Here is a 13,612-nt window from a genome sequence, read left to right as displayed (position 1 = left end):
TTCTAAGTTTATGAGAGTAACATTGCTGGTATTATACTCATGCTTTTTCTTATAAATTTCACATCCATACAATGGATTTCTATTCAGAACTAAAAACAAATGAACTAACATGTCATTTTTTTTTTTTAACTGGGGATGGAACTCGGAACCTTGCTCTTATAAGGCAGGCGGCAAAACCACTGAGCTAAATCCCTGGCCCATGAACTAACAACTTATATGCCATAAATAAACCTCAAAAGTATTATGCTAAGTGAAAGAAGCTGGACTCAAAAGACTACAAATTATTATCCTTTTAATATGATTCTGGAAAAGGGGAGACAATAGAGACAGAACACAATGAGTGCTGTTAGAGTTTGGTGGTGGAGTAATGGTTAACTATAAAGGTGTACAAGATAATTCTACTTTATGTATTTCAAAGCATAGTTATTTGGCATGTATAGATATTTTGTAATATTAATTACAGTGAATATTGAAAGAAACAACAACATTGAGAGATCATTATTTTTTTTTTCTTAAGTTCTTTTATTGGTACATTTTAGGTATACAATTCATTGACATTTATCATTGGGTGCTTGTACCTGTACATGATGTATCTTGGTTCTTATTTTTCCCCCATTACCTGTGTGCCCTCCACCCCCTCCACTCTTCCCTATTTACATAGATTTCATTTCCATTTTTTTTCTTTTCTCATAGTTTTTCCTTTCCCTCCTTTCCTTTCCCCTTCCCTTCCCTTCACCCCTTTGTCTTTGGACCTTTTTTCCTACTTCAAATTACCAATTATTCATTTTAATCATTTTAACCCTTGTTTACACTATCAGCTTCTCACACTAGAGAAACTATTCAGTATTTACACATGTGTGTCCTATTTATTTCACTTAAGAGTATCCCCTCAATGTGTATCCATTTAGCTATAAATGACTCTAGTTTCTTGTTCTTTATGGCTGAGTAGTACTCCATTTCCTAAAAACACCACATCTTCTTTATCCAGTTTCCAATTGATGGGCACTTGGGCTGCTTCCAAGTTTTAGCTATTACAAACTGTGCTGCTATAAACATGAGTGCACATATATCACTGTGGTATGATTCTTTTAATTCTTTTGGGAAGATACCCAGTAGGGGAATAGCTGGGTCAAATGGGACCTCTAGTCCTAGTTCTTTGAGGTATCTCCATACTGATTTCCACAGTGCTTGCACCAGTCTACATTCCCCCCAGAAATGGAGAAACGTTTCTTTCTCCCCACACTCTCAGCAGCATTTGTTATTGGTTGATTTTTTGATAGCAGCCATTCTTTCTGGAGTTAGGTGGAATCTCAGTGTTGTTTTCATCTGCAGAGAGATTTTTTTTTTTACAAATGTATCATCTATTCTGAAATATACATGGATTAAATGATATAATTTTTGTTCCTTTTTTTTGGACACAGGATCTTGCTGTATAGTTTAGGTTGGCCTTGAACTCACTATGTAGCCTAGGCTGGCCTTGAACTCACAGCAATCCTCCTGCCTCAACCTCCCAAGTGCTGGGATTACAGGTATGCACCACCACGACAGCTTGTTCCTTTTCTTTAAAAAAAAAGTTGTATGTTTCAATAAGGAGGGACCAATCAACTTTGTAGCCTAAATCAGAGGAGATACATAAGGTCAGAAGAAAGAAATAACCATTGGTTTGGTCAGTTGGGATATTTGTGATGTTAATCAGGACAGGCTTAGTGGAGTGAGAGGGATAGAAGAAGGATTAGGATGGGCTGAAGAGAAAATGAGGAGGGGAGTGGAAATAGTGGCAGGATGCTTTGCTAATGAAGAGAAGCAAAAAGCTAGAATAGAGATTGGTTAAGGAAGCAGGTTTTCTTTTTTTCCCCTGTCACTGGATATTGAACTCAGGGCCTTTGTATTGAGCTGCATCCCCAGCAACAAACACCTCCCCGCTTTTTGAGATGGGATCTCTCTAAACTGTTAAGTGACTCAGGTGGGGCTCAAATTTGTGATCCTACTGCTTCAACTTTCCAGTGTTGGGATTGTAGGTATGTGCCACCCTGCCTAGCTCAAAGAAGCAGTTTTCTAAAGATGGAAGAGGTAGCTAGCATGGTGGTGCACTCATGTAATCTCAGCCACTTGGGAGGGGAGGGGGATTGCAAGTTCAAGGCCAGCCTGGGCAACTTAGTGAGACCCTGGCTCAAAATAATAACAAAAATAAAATAAAATGGGGATGTAGCTCAGTGAAGAGTGCTCATCTAGCATGCACAAGGCCCTAGGTTCAACTCTCCAGTACCACAAACACACACACACACACACACACACGAGAGAGAGAGAGAGAGGAGAGGTTGTGTGTGTGTGTGTGTATATACATATATATATATATGTATATATATATATATATATATATTTGTTTGTTTGTTTTTCGAGACAAGGTCTCACTATGTAGCCCAGGTTGGCCTTGAACTCACAGCAATCCTCCTGCCTCAGCCTCCCGAGTGCTGGGATTGCAGGCATGTGCCACCATGCCTGTCATTGAGATTATAGTATTTAACCACAGAATCTGAACTGGATTAAGAAAAATACAAGTGCTTGTCTGGGGTGATGACTGTGAAAAATTGTTTTGTTTTGGTGTTTTTGGTAATGGGGATCAAACTCAGATCCTTGTGCTTGCGAGGCAGGCGGCAGAACGAATGACTGTGAAAAATTGATAGGGTCAATAGATTGGAAGCCCTTATCACACTTGAAGAAATCATTTTTTGAAGTTATTGAAAAGATGAACTGGAAGGAAAGAAGAAAATAATCAGAGAAAGGAGCACTAGAAAAAGGAATTTGAGCAAAATAATAAGATAACTGGTGATAATGAGGTTTAGAGCCTCACTGTCCAATGAAATATCCATTAGCCATATGTGGTTATTTAAATTTAAATAAAATTTAGTTCCTCGGTTGGATTTCAGGTACTTCACAATTGTATGCAGCCAGCGGCTTCCATGTTGGACAGCTCCCTTAAAGAGCATTTCCATCATCCGAGTTCTACTGGACAGTGTTGCTTTGTTTTTTGGTAGGGGGTCTTGAACTCAGGACCTTGTGCTTGCAAGACAGGCTCAGCGTGCCACTGAGCTAAATCTCTGGCACTTGGACAGTGTTGCTTTGGTGTGACCATGACAGCGAGCAGCTGAGGAGGGGAAGAAAAGATATGAGGGAAGAATTAGAGAGACTGCTGGGGTCATCCTGGTTGATGATAAAATCACCAGAATTGTAATAAAAGTAGGAGTAGGGGTAATATCAGAAAGAACCATGTTTTACAGCCCCTGGGGAGAGGAGTTGTGGTGAGGGGACTGTGGAGAAGGAATTGGGGAGCTGTGAACTTCTGTCATGACCATCCATCAGCATGTCCAGCCATGGCACCACTCAGCACTGAGACCAACCTTCTCCACCTGGGCCACACTGCACTGCTTCCAGGGGAGTCAGCCAAACATTGGCGTTCTCTCCAGGTGCTTGCCAAAGAGGAAACTGGGCATGCCAGATTCCAGTCAACCCTGGTCCCAGGCTGACAGAAAAGAGCCCCATAGCCATCCATAAGCACAGAGGTGCCCAGAGTTTTAAGGAGAATGTAGTTATTTGTCCCCCAGATCCCTGGGTGGAAAGAGGAATGGGCTGGGGATAGGAACTGGGACTTCTGGCTCTGTCATGTATCAGGCCAGACTGAGACCTCAGGTTCTGTTTTGACAATCCAGTGACACATGGCCATTGTTAGATCAATACAGGGTCCATGGACACGGAGATATCTCACTGAAGTTCTTTGTAAGAGAGAACAGGGGGTTGGGGATTTAGCTCAGTGGTGATGTTGCCTGCCTCGCAAGCTCAAGATTCTGAGTTTGATTCCTGGTACTGAAAGAGAGAGAGAGAGAGAGAGAGAGAGAGAGAGAGAGAGAGAGAGAGAGAGAGAGAATAGGAGGCAGCAAGGTTACCATTATCTGGGGACACTGTGAGACAAGCAGACCAGGTTAGATCTTTACTGAGGCCCCTTCTTAGTTGATGATCTCAATGTGGAACTGCAGGTGAGTGGCAGTGACCTTACAGTGGCCCCGGAGGAAGGCACAGGTCTGGCAGTTGTGGCATTGCCAGTGACCCTGGATGACATAGATGGCATTGAGCACCTGGCAGTATCGCCAGTGGACACACCACATACGAACCAGAGACTGGAGTGTGATCACTGCCCTCTCTCTGATTGTGTAGTCAACCAGCACTGCCCGCCGCCTCTTCTCCAGCAGCTGTGCCATCATCTGCTGCCACCAGTACTGAATGACCCAGGCACTGAGGGCTGCGTGCAGCAATGTCCGGCGTACCAGGGTGCCCCGCCACCAGGCCTGGATCAGGATGGCTGCTGCATTCAGTGTCTTGCTTAAATTTTTCTGGACAGAGATAAGAGAGACCACTCAGGGAACTAACTTTCTGCCACCAATTTCCAGGATCTTCTTGGAAGGGGACTAGATTCTCTCAATGTGAGCCCATCCTCAGAGAACTCATGGGAGTTAGCAGGACACTATGGGCACCAGTGACCTGATAGGATTCTTCTCTACAACCCTGAACACATCACCTTACCCTCAGAGTCACAGTGCCCTTTTATTTTTATCAAGGAAGAAGCAATGAGTAAGCAGAAAGGGGTGTTAGGGACATGACATGGTTTTGTCCCTCACACTCCACCTCTTCCAGGCTGATTGGGTTTGGCCTCTGAATGCTTTTGCCTAGCTTTTCTCTGCTAATGCTGGTCCCGAAACACATTGGCTAAATTTTCTTTGTCACAGCCAAGTATTTTGATAGTGGGGTAGGTTTCCATTGCCCTCACCATGTCCATTCTACTCCTAGCCTTCCTGGATTTGGGACACCTCACTCTTTGACTCAGAGTCCTCACATTCTTGGTTATATCCCAGGCACTTTTTGGTGGGTTTCGTTCCTTCAGATACTCTCTCTGTCACAGTAGACCCAGATCCAGACAGCTCAGGCTGAGAAAAGGATGGGGTCACTATTGAGTTGATGGCCTGTTATTTTAACTCTGTGTCCATAAAAGGCAGAATTCCACACCCTTCAGATACAGATATCAATGGTCTGGATTTCTCTTATCTATGTAAACTTCTACTCACCTGTTTATTCTTCTGCAACTGCCACTGTTTAATTGTTTCTTCATTATCCTCAGCTACAAATAAAATTAGACTGCCTTTGGTCTGTCAACAGAATTAAATGGGAAGTGATGAGTTAAGACTGCTGTCTCTCTCTGTGGACCTGTACAAAGGTGTTCACCATTTTAGCATCCCCTCTTTTCTCCAACAACTGTGAAGTCCGGGGAGATACCTATCCATCCCCAGGCTACCTATGTCTCTTACACAAAATTGAACTCCCATGGCTGTCTTTAGATGGTTCATTTGCTCTGATTTCTCTGTTTCCCGTGGTCTGGCATGAGTAATATGAGCGAGAGAAAAGCTATGACTTCACAATCGCATTATGACATAGATTAAGATATCTGCCACAGAGTTGAGTCTCCCTCAGAAAAAAGCTTCATGGGAGCTGGGACCACTGCTCTACTGCCTTCTGTCAGAGATATGCTGGAGCTCAGAATGGAAGAGAATGCTTTAGTGACATTTGATGCCAGGGCTATCCTCCTGTGAAGTTCATCTACCATCCCTTCTTATGGCCAGTCACGTAATAGAGTAGGAGGGACTGTGGCAGTACATCGCCTCACAGCTCTCATATGTCTTCTCAGGTGGGACACTGCCTGTCCTCTCTTTACTTAGGCTTCAGCACCTCAGTACTCCTTAGGAAACTAGCAAAAGATAGGCCAGCTGAATCTAGAAAGCAATAAAATAAAGGTAAAAACTTAATGGCACAGAAAACAACAATGGGTAGTGGAAAAGAAAGTTAAAAGATAGTACTGTGGTTTTTTTTCCATTAAGTTAATTGGTACATTTTAGGTATAAAATACAGTTACATTCATCATTGGGCTCTTGTACTTTTACATGATGTATCTTGGTTCTCATTTTTTCCCCATTCCCTGCCCTCCCTTTACCCCCTCCACCCTTCCCTATTTACAAAGACTTTGTTTCCATTTTTTTCCTTTTATCATATTTTTTCTTTTCCCTTCTTTCCTTTCCCCTACCCCTCCCACTTCCCCCACTCCTTTAGACCTTTTCTTCCTATTACACAATATCAGTTACACATTTTTAATTATAATATCAAGATTTAGAGGACATTACCACAGATTTTACAAAATTTAAAAGGATATAGAAAGTATATTACAAAAATCTTTTATGAAATTAATTTGACAACTTCTATGGAAGATACCAATGGAAGACAAATTAATGAAACTGACTCTGGAGAAATATAAAATTTGAATAGCACCTATTAAACAAAGTATGTTCCTAGCTTGAAAACCTACCTATATGACAACAACAGGCTCATATACATTTTAATTGATGAATTATATCTAACATTTAAAGCGGAAAAAAGAAGGAACACTTCTCCCCTCATTTTAGGAAATCAACATTGTGCTAATACTAAAATTGGATAAAGATAATAGAAGAAAAAAATGTGAACATAGATACAAATTTGTTTAACAAAGCAATTAGAAGTCAGATCTGGCAGGATGTAGAAAGTGGTTTTATTATAGGGATGGCAGTGTTGGTTCAGCATTGGAAGGTCCACCCCCATAAGTCATCTTTTTAACAGAGGAAAGGAAAAAGCCATATGATCCTATTAGTAGTTGCAGAAAAAGTATTGGACTAAATTCTACAGCTGTTCATGGTAAAAGCTATCAGGAGACTAGAAGTAGAAAAGAGCCTTCTCAACAGATAAAAGACATGTACCTCATACTTCCAGCAAAAATTGAAATGATATAATGCTTTCTCCCTAAGGTGGGGAACAAAGGCAGATATGCCTACTCTTCATCTGTCCATTAAACTTTGAAACATAGGCCCAAACCAGAATAGTCTGGCAATAAAAAGAAACAAATAGCATAGGATTGGCAAGGTAGAAGTAAAATCTTTACATGTAGATGAAATGATCATCTACAGAGAAAATGCTAAGAAATCTCTAGGAGCCCCTAGAACTTGTATTTGAATTTAGCAGGATTAGAAAACACAAGGTATATATAAAAATTCAGGTCTATGTATACTTGCTATAAATGAAGAATTGGATATTGAAATTTAAAAGTTATGTAGGAGTGGGCTGGGGATTTAGCTCAGTGGTTTTGCCACCTGCTGCGCAAGCACAAGAACCTGAGTTCGATTCCCGGTACAAAAAAAAAAGTTATGTAGGAGTACAGAGGACCTAGAAAAGTAAAAAGAAAAAAAATAACAGTTGGAAGATATTTATTACCTAATTTTAAGACTTCCTCTAAAGCTACAGTAATCAACACAATGTTGGCATAAGAAAAGACATATAGATCAATGGAATAGAACAGAGAATCTAGAAATAGAACCATACATATATGGTCCACTGATTTTTGAAAGATTATTTAACATTAACATTTTATAGAGCATAAACTCAACTCAAGAGCGAGGAAAAGATAGTGTTTTCAACAAATGGTACTAGAACACCTGGTATCCATATGTAAAAAATTAAACTCACCCTTTATTTCCATACATAAAAATAACTTGAAAGGACCTATGAACCTAAATATGAAAGATTAAAATTATAAAACTTCAAGAAGAAATTATAAGGGAAAATGTTCATGAACTTAGAGTAGGCAAGAATTTCCTAGGATACAAAAAACACAATGTATAAGAGAAAAAAATTGATAAATGAGATTCCATCAAAATTTAGAACTTTAAAAGACATCAAGAAAATAAAAAGTAGTCCTTAAATGGAACATAATTATAATACATATAAGTTATGACCAGAATATATAAAGAACTCTTACAGCTCATTTGTTTTTTGTTTTTTTTTTTGGTACCAGGGATCGAACTCGGGACCTTGCGCTTGCGAGGCAGGCGCCGGAACCACTGAGCTAAATCCCTGGCCCTCTTACAGCTCATTAATACACAACTCAATTAAAAAGTAGACACAAGAAGATGATAAATAGCCAGTACAGCACAAGGAAAGATGTGCAACAGTAGAATCAGAAAAATACTAATTAATAGCAATGATACAATAACAAGATCATATTATACACTCATTAGGGAGATTAAGTTAAAAGTTTTAAAAGAACAAATGTCAGCTTAGGTGTGAACCAGTTAGAACTTTCTAATACTGCTAATGTGAATGTAAAATCATTTTGGAAAACAATATAGAAATTTCTTATATTACTGTTAAGAACCAACAGTTGTGTTCTTAAGTTTTTACTTAAGAGAAATGAAAACACATGTTCACAATACATTTGTACATACAAGTTGACTATCCCTCATCTGAAATTCTTGGGACCAGCAGTATTTCAGATTTTCGTTTGAAATCCACTTGATCTGCAAAGAGGATAGCTACTCCTGGTTTTTTTCAGGTTCCTGTCATATGGAGTATTGTTTTCCACCCTTTAACTTTCAGTCTATGAGTTTCTTTTAAAATTGTGTTTCTTGTGTGCAGCATATTGTTGGATCTTGCTTCTTGACCCATTCTGCCAGTCTTTCTCTTTTGATTGGTGAATTGAGACCATTAACATTGATGGTTATAACTGATACATATTGACTTATCATTGTCATGACTTTTTCTTTTTTTTGGATTCTTCCCCTTTGAATTTAATTTCCTGTCATGCCTGATGGATTCATTCTGCTGGGCTTCCTGGGGTTGTGATCCACGTTGTCTTTTCCTAGGATATCATCTAACATTTTTTGGAGTACTGGTTTGCCATTCATGAAGTTCCTAAGGTGCTCTTTGTCATGAAAGTATCTTATTTCTCCATCAATTTTGAAAGATAGTTTTGCAGGGTACATCAGTCTGGGTTGGAGGCTGTTTTCCTTTAGGGCTTGAAATATGCCAGTCCAACTTCTTCTTGCCTTGAGGCTTTGTGTTGAGAAGTGTGCTGTGATTCTGATGGGCTTTCCTTTGTATGTGATTTGTTTCTTTTCTCTAACTGCTTGTAAAATTTTGTTCTTCTGTTGGGTTTCTGGAATCTTAACTATTATATGCCTATGTGTAGATTCTTTTTGATCAAGGCTAGTTGAAGTCCTATATGTTTCCCTTATCTGTATGTCAAGTTCTTTCCCCCTGCTTGGGAAGTTTTCTGCCATTACTTCTGTGAACAGTTTTTTTTATGCCATCTGCACTCTCTCCTGTTTCTTCATTGACTCTGATCAGTCTTATGTTGTTCTTGTTTGCATCATCTAGCAGCTGCTGGATTGATTTCTCATGGTCCCTTACTATTTTGAAGCATTTTTTCTTTTCCTGGTCACTAAGTGCAATCCTGACTTCTATATCTGAAATTCTGTCCTCACATTGGCTCATTCTGCTGTGTAAACTTTCAGTGGAGTTTTTAATGTCCTGGTTATCTGTTTGCATGTGTTTTATGGATTCCATTTGTTTCCTATGTTGGGATTCTATCATGTTCCTCAGCTCCTCTATTTTTTAATCTGTGTCCACTCTAGATTTATTGATCATGTCTTGCACTATGGGCACAATCTCTGCTGTTATCTGAGAAATTATTTCTGATTTCATTTTTTCCAGATCCTCTTTTGTTGCCAGTTCAGGGAGTCCAGGTGATTGAGTAACAGATTGTTCCATCTCGTTTCTTTTTGGGGTTATCTTAGGTGATCTGGAAGTCTGGTTTTGAGACTTGTTTATGTGTCTTCTCATTTGAACAGATGCAGCCTGCTGTGCCTTTGTTGAGGCAACTTTTTGCTCACCCAGTGATCTTCAATTCTCAGCAAGCCACCGAGCAGCCTTTTCTCTGCTGCTCACCAGTACACTAATTCCTAGATTCAGAAAGTTGGCCTTCTGGACCCCTGAGCTGACTGGTTGTCTGGGTAGGCTTCTGTCTAGGGCCTGTGTACACTTGGGATGGTATCTAGGTGTGCCTCTGGCTAGGGCCCCTATGTAGCTGTTGTCTTGGAGGGCCTTTGGCTGAGGGCTGTGCACCCCAGTTCCTGTTGTGTGAGCAAGCTTCTGTCTAGGGTCTTGCGCACTTACCAATGGTATCAGGGTGAACCTCTGGCTGTTGCTTGTGTGCCTGTGCAGCTCTTTTCCAGGTGGGCCCTTGGTTTGGGCTGGTGTGCTCCAGCCTCTAGGGTCAGGTTGGAGCCCTGGCTGGAGTCTGCTTGCTGCCGTGCCACTCTGGTCTGCATCACTGCTCCCCCAGTTAAGGTGGTCTGGTGTGCCTTTATTGCAGAGATTTTCTTCACATTTCCAGTGGGCTTTAATTTTCATCAAGGAGCCTCAGAGAGGCCCTCTTTCTGTTGTTCACTTCTGCTCTATCTTCTGGAATTCAGAACAATGTCCTTTATGACCCCTGCAACTCTGTGGTGTGGATCCAGGTAATGGCTCAGCACAGCCATGGGGCGGGGGGACAGCTCACCTTTTCTGCACTGGTGACGCTCTGGGGTGGAGGTATGGTGGCCCAAGAGGGTCACCTCCTTTGTGCTGTGGGGGCTCTCAAAAGGTAGTACTTCGAGAAGACAAGTATTACAGAGAAATACATCATAAGTCTGGGTAGAAAGAGAAAGATGAAATAACCACAGGGATATTTAAATAAATGTAAGAGAATATCATATTTAGAATGCTAAGAGGATGAGATTTCCTAGCAAAATATAAATTGCCAAAACTTGATGCACTAAGGAGACCATTAAAGATCTACCATAAACAAGGGACCAAGGAGATCTAATCCAAAGTTTTAAAAGTTTACAAATTCAGATATTTCCAAGGGACTTAAGGTATTCAAAGATATTCTAAAATATAAAAATTTCCACAGGGCCAGTGTTTGCTAGTTTTCTGAAATGTCAAGCTAGAATTTTGACAGTAAGTGCATTGATTTGGGGAAAAAAGGCTATCTTTATGATATTGGATTTTCCCTTCTAAAAACATGGACTGTGCTTCCATTTGTTTGGGAATTCTTTTATGTCTTTTATAAAGTCTTGCTGGATGTGGCAGTGTAATCCCAGCACTTGGGAGGCTGAGGCAGGAGGATTGCTGCAAGTTCAAGGCCAGCTTGGGCTACATAGTAAATTCAAGGCCAACCTGAACTGCAGAGTGAGACCCTGTCTCAGAAAAAAAAAGTCTTAACATTTGTCTGTAAAGGTCTTAATTAACTAATTAATTACTTTGTGGAGCTTGGGATTGAACCTAGGGCCTTGTGCCTGCTGAGCAGACATTCCACCACTGAACTACATCCCTAGCCCTAGGTCTCATTGTAAAGTTATAATTCATATTCAATAAAACACACCATTTTAAACTGTACATACAATTTAATGGTTTTTAGTTCATAAGGTTGTGAAACCATTGTTCCTATCTGATTCCTGAATATTTTCATCTCTCCCCAAATAAATGCCACACCTATTATCAATCAATCCCCTTTTCCTCCTCCTCAGTCCTTAGCCATCACTAATTTGCTTTAGATCTGTATAGATCTGTATATTTTGGATATTTTACATGACTGGGTGTCTGGCTTTTTCACTCAGCATACTGTTTTCAAAGTTTATCCATATTGTAGCTTGTGTCAATACATCATAAATTTTTATTGCCAATTAATACCCTGTTCCATGGATATACCACATTCCAGTTATCTATCCACCTATTCATAAATATTTGAGTTGTTTCTACCTCTGAACTGTTATAAATAATGATGCTGGAAACATTCATGTACAAGTGTTTGTGTGGACATATATTTTTATTTTTCTTGAATATATCCTAGGGTTAGAACTTCTGAGTCATAAGGTAAATCAAATATGCACTGTTTTTCACAGGGACTAGCATTTTACATCTGTGTATGTAGGTTCTTGTTCTCCTATAACCTTATTAACATTTTCCTGCCCTTTTATTCATTAAGTTTATTTGTACATTTTAGGTGTACAATACAGTTACATTCCTCATTGGGATCTTGTACCTTTACATGATGTATATTGGTTCTTTTTCTTCCCCTTCCCCTGTCCTCCCTTCACCCCCTCCACCCTTCCCTATTTACAAAGACTTTGTTTCCATTTTTTCCTTTTCTTATATTTTTCTTTTTTCCTTCTTTCCTTTTCCCTATCCGTCCCACTTCCCTGGTTCCTTTAGACCTTTTCTTCCTATTTCACATTATCAATTATACCACTTGAACCTTATTTATACTTTTAGTTTTTCACACCAGAGAAACTATTCGGTATTTACACATGTGTGTCCTATTTATTTCACTTAAGAGTATGGTCTCAATGTGCATCCATTTAGCTATAAATGTCTCTAGTTTCTCATTCTTTATGGCTGAGTAGTACTCCATTTTATAGAAAAACCACATCTTTTTTATCCAGTCTCCAGTTGATGGGCAATTGGGCTGTTTCCAAGTTTTAGCTATTACAAAACACATAGGTGCACAGATATCACTGTGGTATGATTCTTCTAATTCTTTTGAGAAGATACCCAGCAGAGGAATAGCTGGGTCAAATGGGAACTCTAATCCTAGTTTTTTGAGTTTTCTCCATATTGATTTCCACAGTGGTTGTACCAGTCTCCACTCCTACCAACAATGGAGAAGTGTTCCTTTCTCCCCACAACCCCACCAGCATTTGCTACTGGTTGATTTCTTAATAGCAGCCATTCTTTCTGGGATGTGGTGAAATCTCAGTGTTATTTTCATCTGCATCTCTTGAATGACCAATGATGTTGAACATTTTTTCATATATTTATTTCCTGCTTTCATTTCTTTGTCTGAGAAATGTCTGTTCATTTCAGATGCCCAGTTTTGGATTGGGTCTTTATATTTGGGGGGTCTGACTTTTAAAAATAGAGTCATTAATTCCATTAAAATGCTCTCCCTTGCTTTGAACATAACCTACCATTCTAGCCACTTTCTAAAGCAGTTCTGGGTTCTCTTTAGTTGTTGTGTTGTTGCTACCTCAATGTCCTGAATTAATTCAAAACATTTACCTTTCATAGTCATTTTGACTTTGGGGAAGAGCCAGAAGTTGCAGGGTGCCAGCTCCATTGAATAAGGTGGGTGAGGACACATTATAATGTGTTTATGAGCTTCCCCTTTCCACTGACTGGCACTTAGCAGCAACATTCACTGTAACTTTTAATCACACATCATAAAAATATATGTACAAAAGAATACTCCCAGAACTGCTTCAGAAAAGGGGCAAGAACAATAGGATAAGTGTGTTTGAAGCAAGGGGGAAAATTTTGAGGGGAATTAAGGACAATATATCTCTTACTGTAATAGATTTCATATTTAAACACATACCGTATGCTTTGATCAGCTGATCAGCTCTCGGATGAAGTTTATTATTGGAGCACTTTGTCAGATTGAGGAAGTTCCTTTCTATTTCTAGTTTGTTTAGCTTTGTCCTTCATTTTTTTGCAGAGACTCACGCTGTGAGTTTACCTTAAATCTCAGAGGAGAATTTGTACTTGCACTTTTCAGCAATGCTGAAACTGTTAGGACTTTGGCAACTCTTAGAGATGGATTAAATGCCTTTTGCATAAAGGGATATACATGAATCTTTTGGGGACCAGGGGTGGAATGTTATGGCTT

The 13,612-nt window shown here is 39.7% G+C and overlaps 1 protein-coding gene across 1 annotated transcript; it reads right to left on the bottom strand.

The window, feature by feature from the left end:
• Positions 1–4,001: 4,001 nt before the first annotated feature.
• On the bottom strand, positions 4,002–5,430 carry Iqcf2 (IQ motif containing F2). The gene is made up of 3 exons (XM_004834177.4): positions 5,355–5,430; positions 5,115–5,195; positions 4,002–4,385 (listed from the first exon to the last, which is right to left on the bottom strand). The coding sequence occupies exons 1-3, from the start codon at positions 5,391–5,393 to the stop codon at positions 4,002–4,004; spliced, it is 504 nt and encodes a 167-aa protein (XP_004834234.1). The 5' UTR covers positions 5,394–5,430.
• Between the last annotated feature and the right edge of the window lie 8,182 nt (positions 5,431–13,612).

Source organism: Heterocephalus glaber, unplaced genomic scaffold, assembly GCF_053883595.1.
Source record: "Heterocephalus glaber isolate CG9 unplaced genomic scaffold, H.glaber_assembly_v1.0 deba00001504, whole genome shotgun sequence".
Lineage (NCBI taxonomy): Eukaryota > Metazoa > Chordata > Mammalia > Rodentia > Bathyergidae > Heterocephalus > Heterocephalus glaber.
This window is presented reverse-complemented; position numbering and strand designations above follow the sequence as displayed.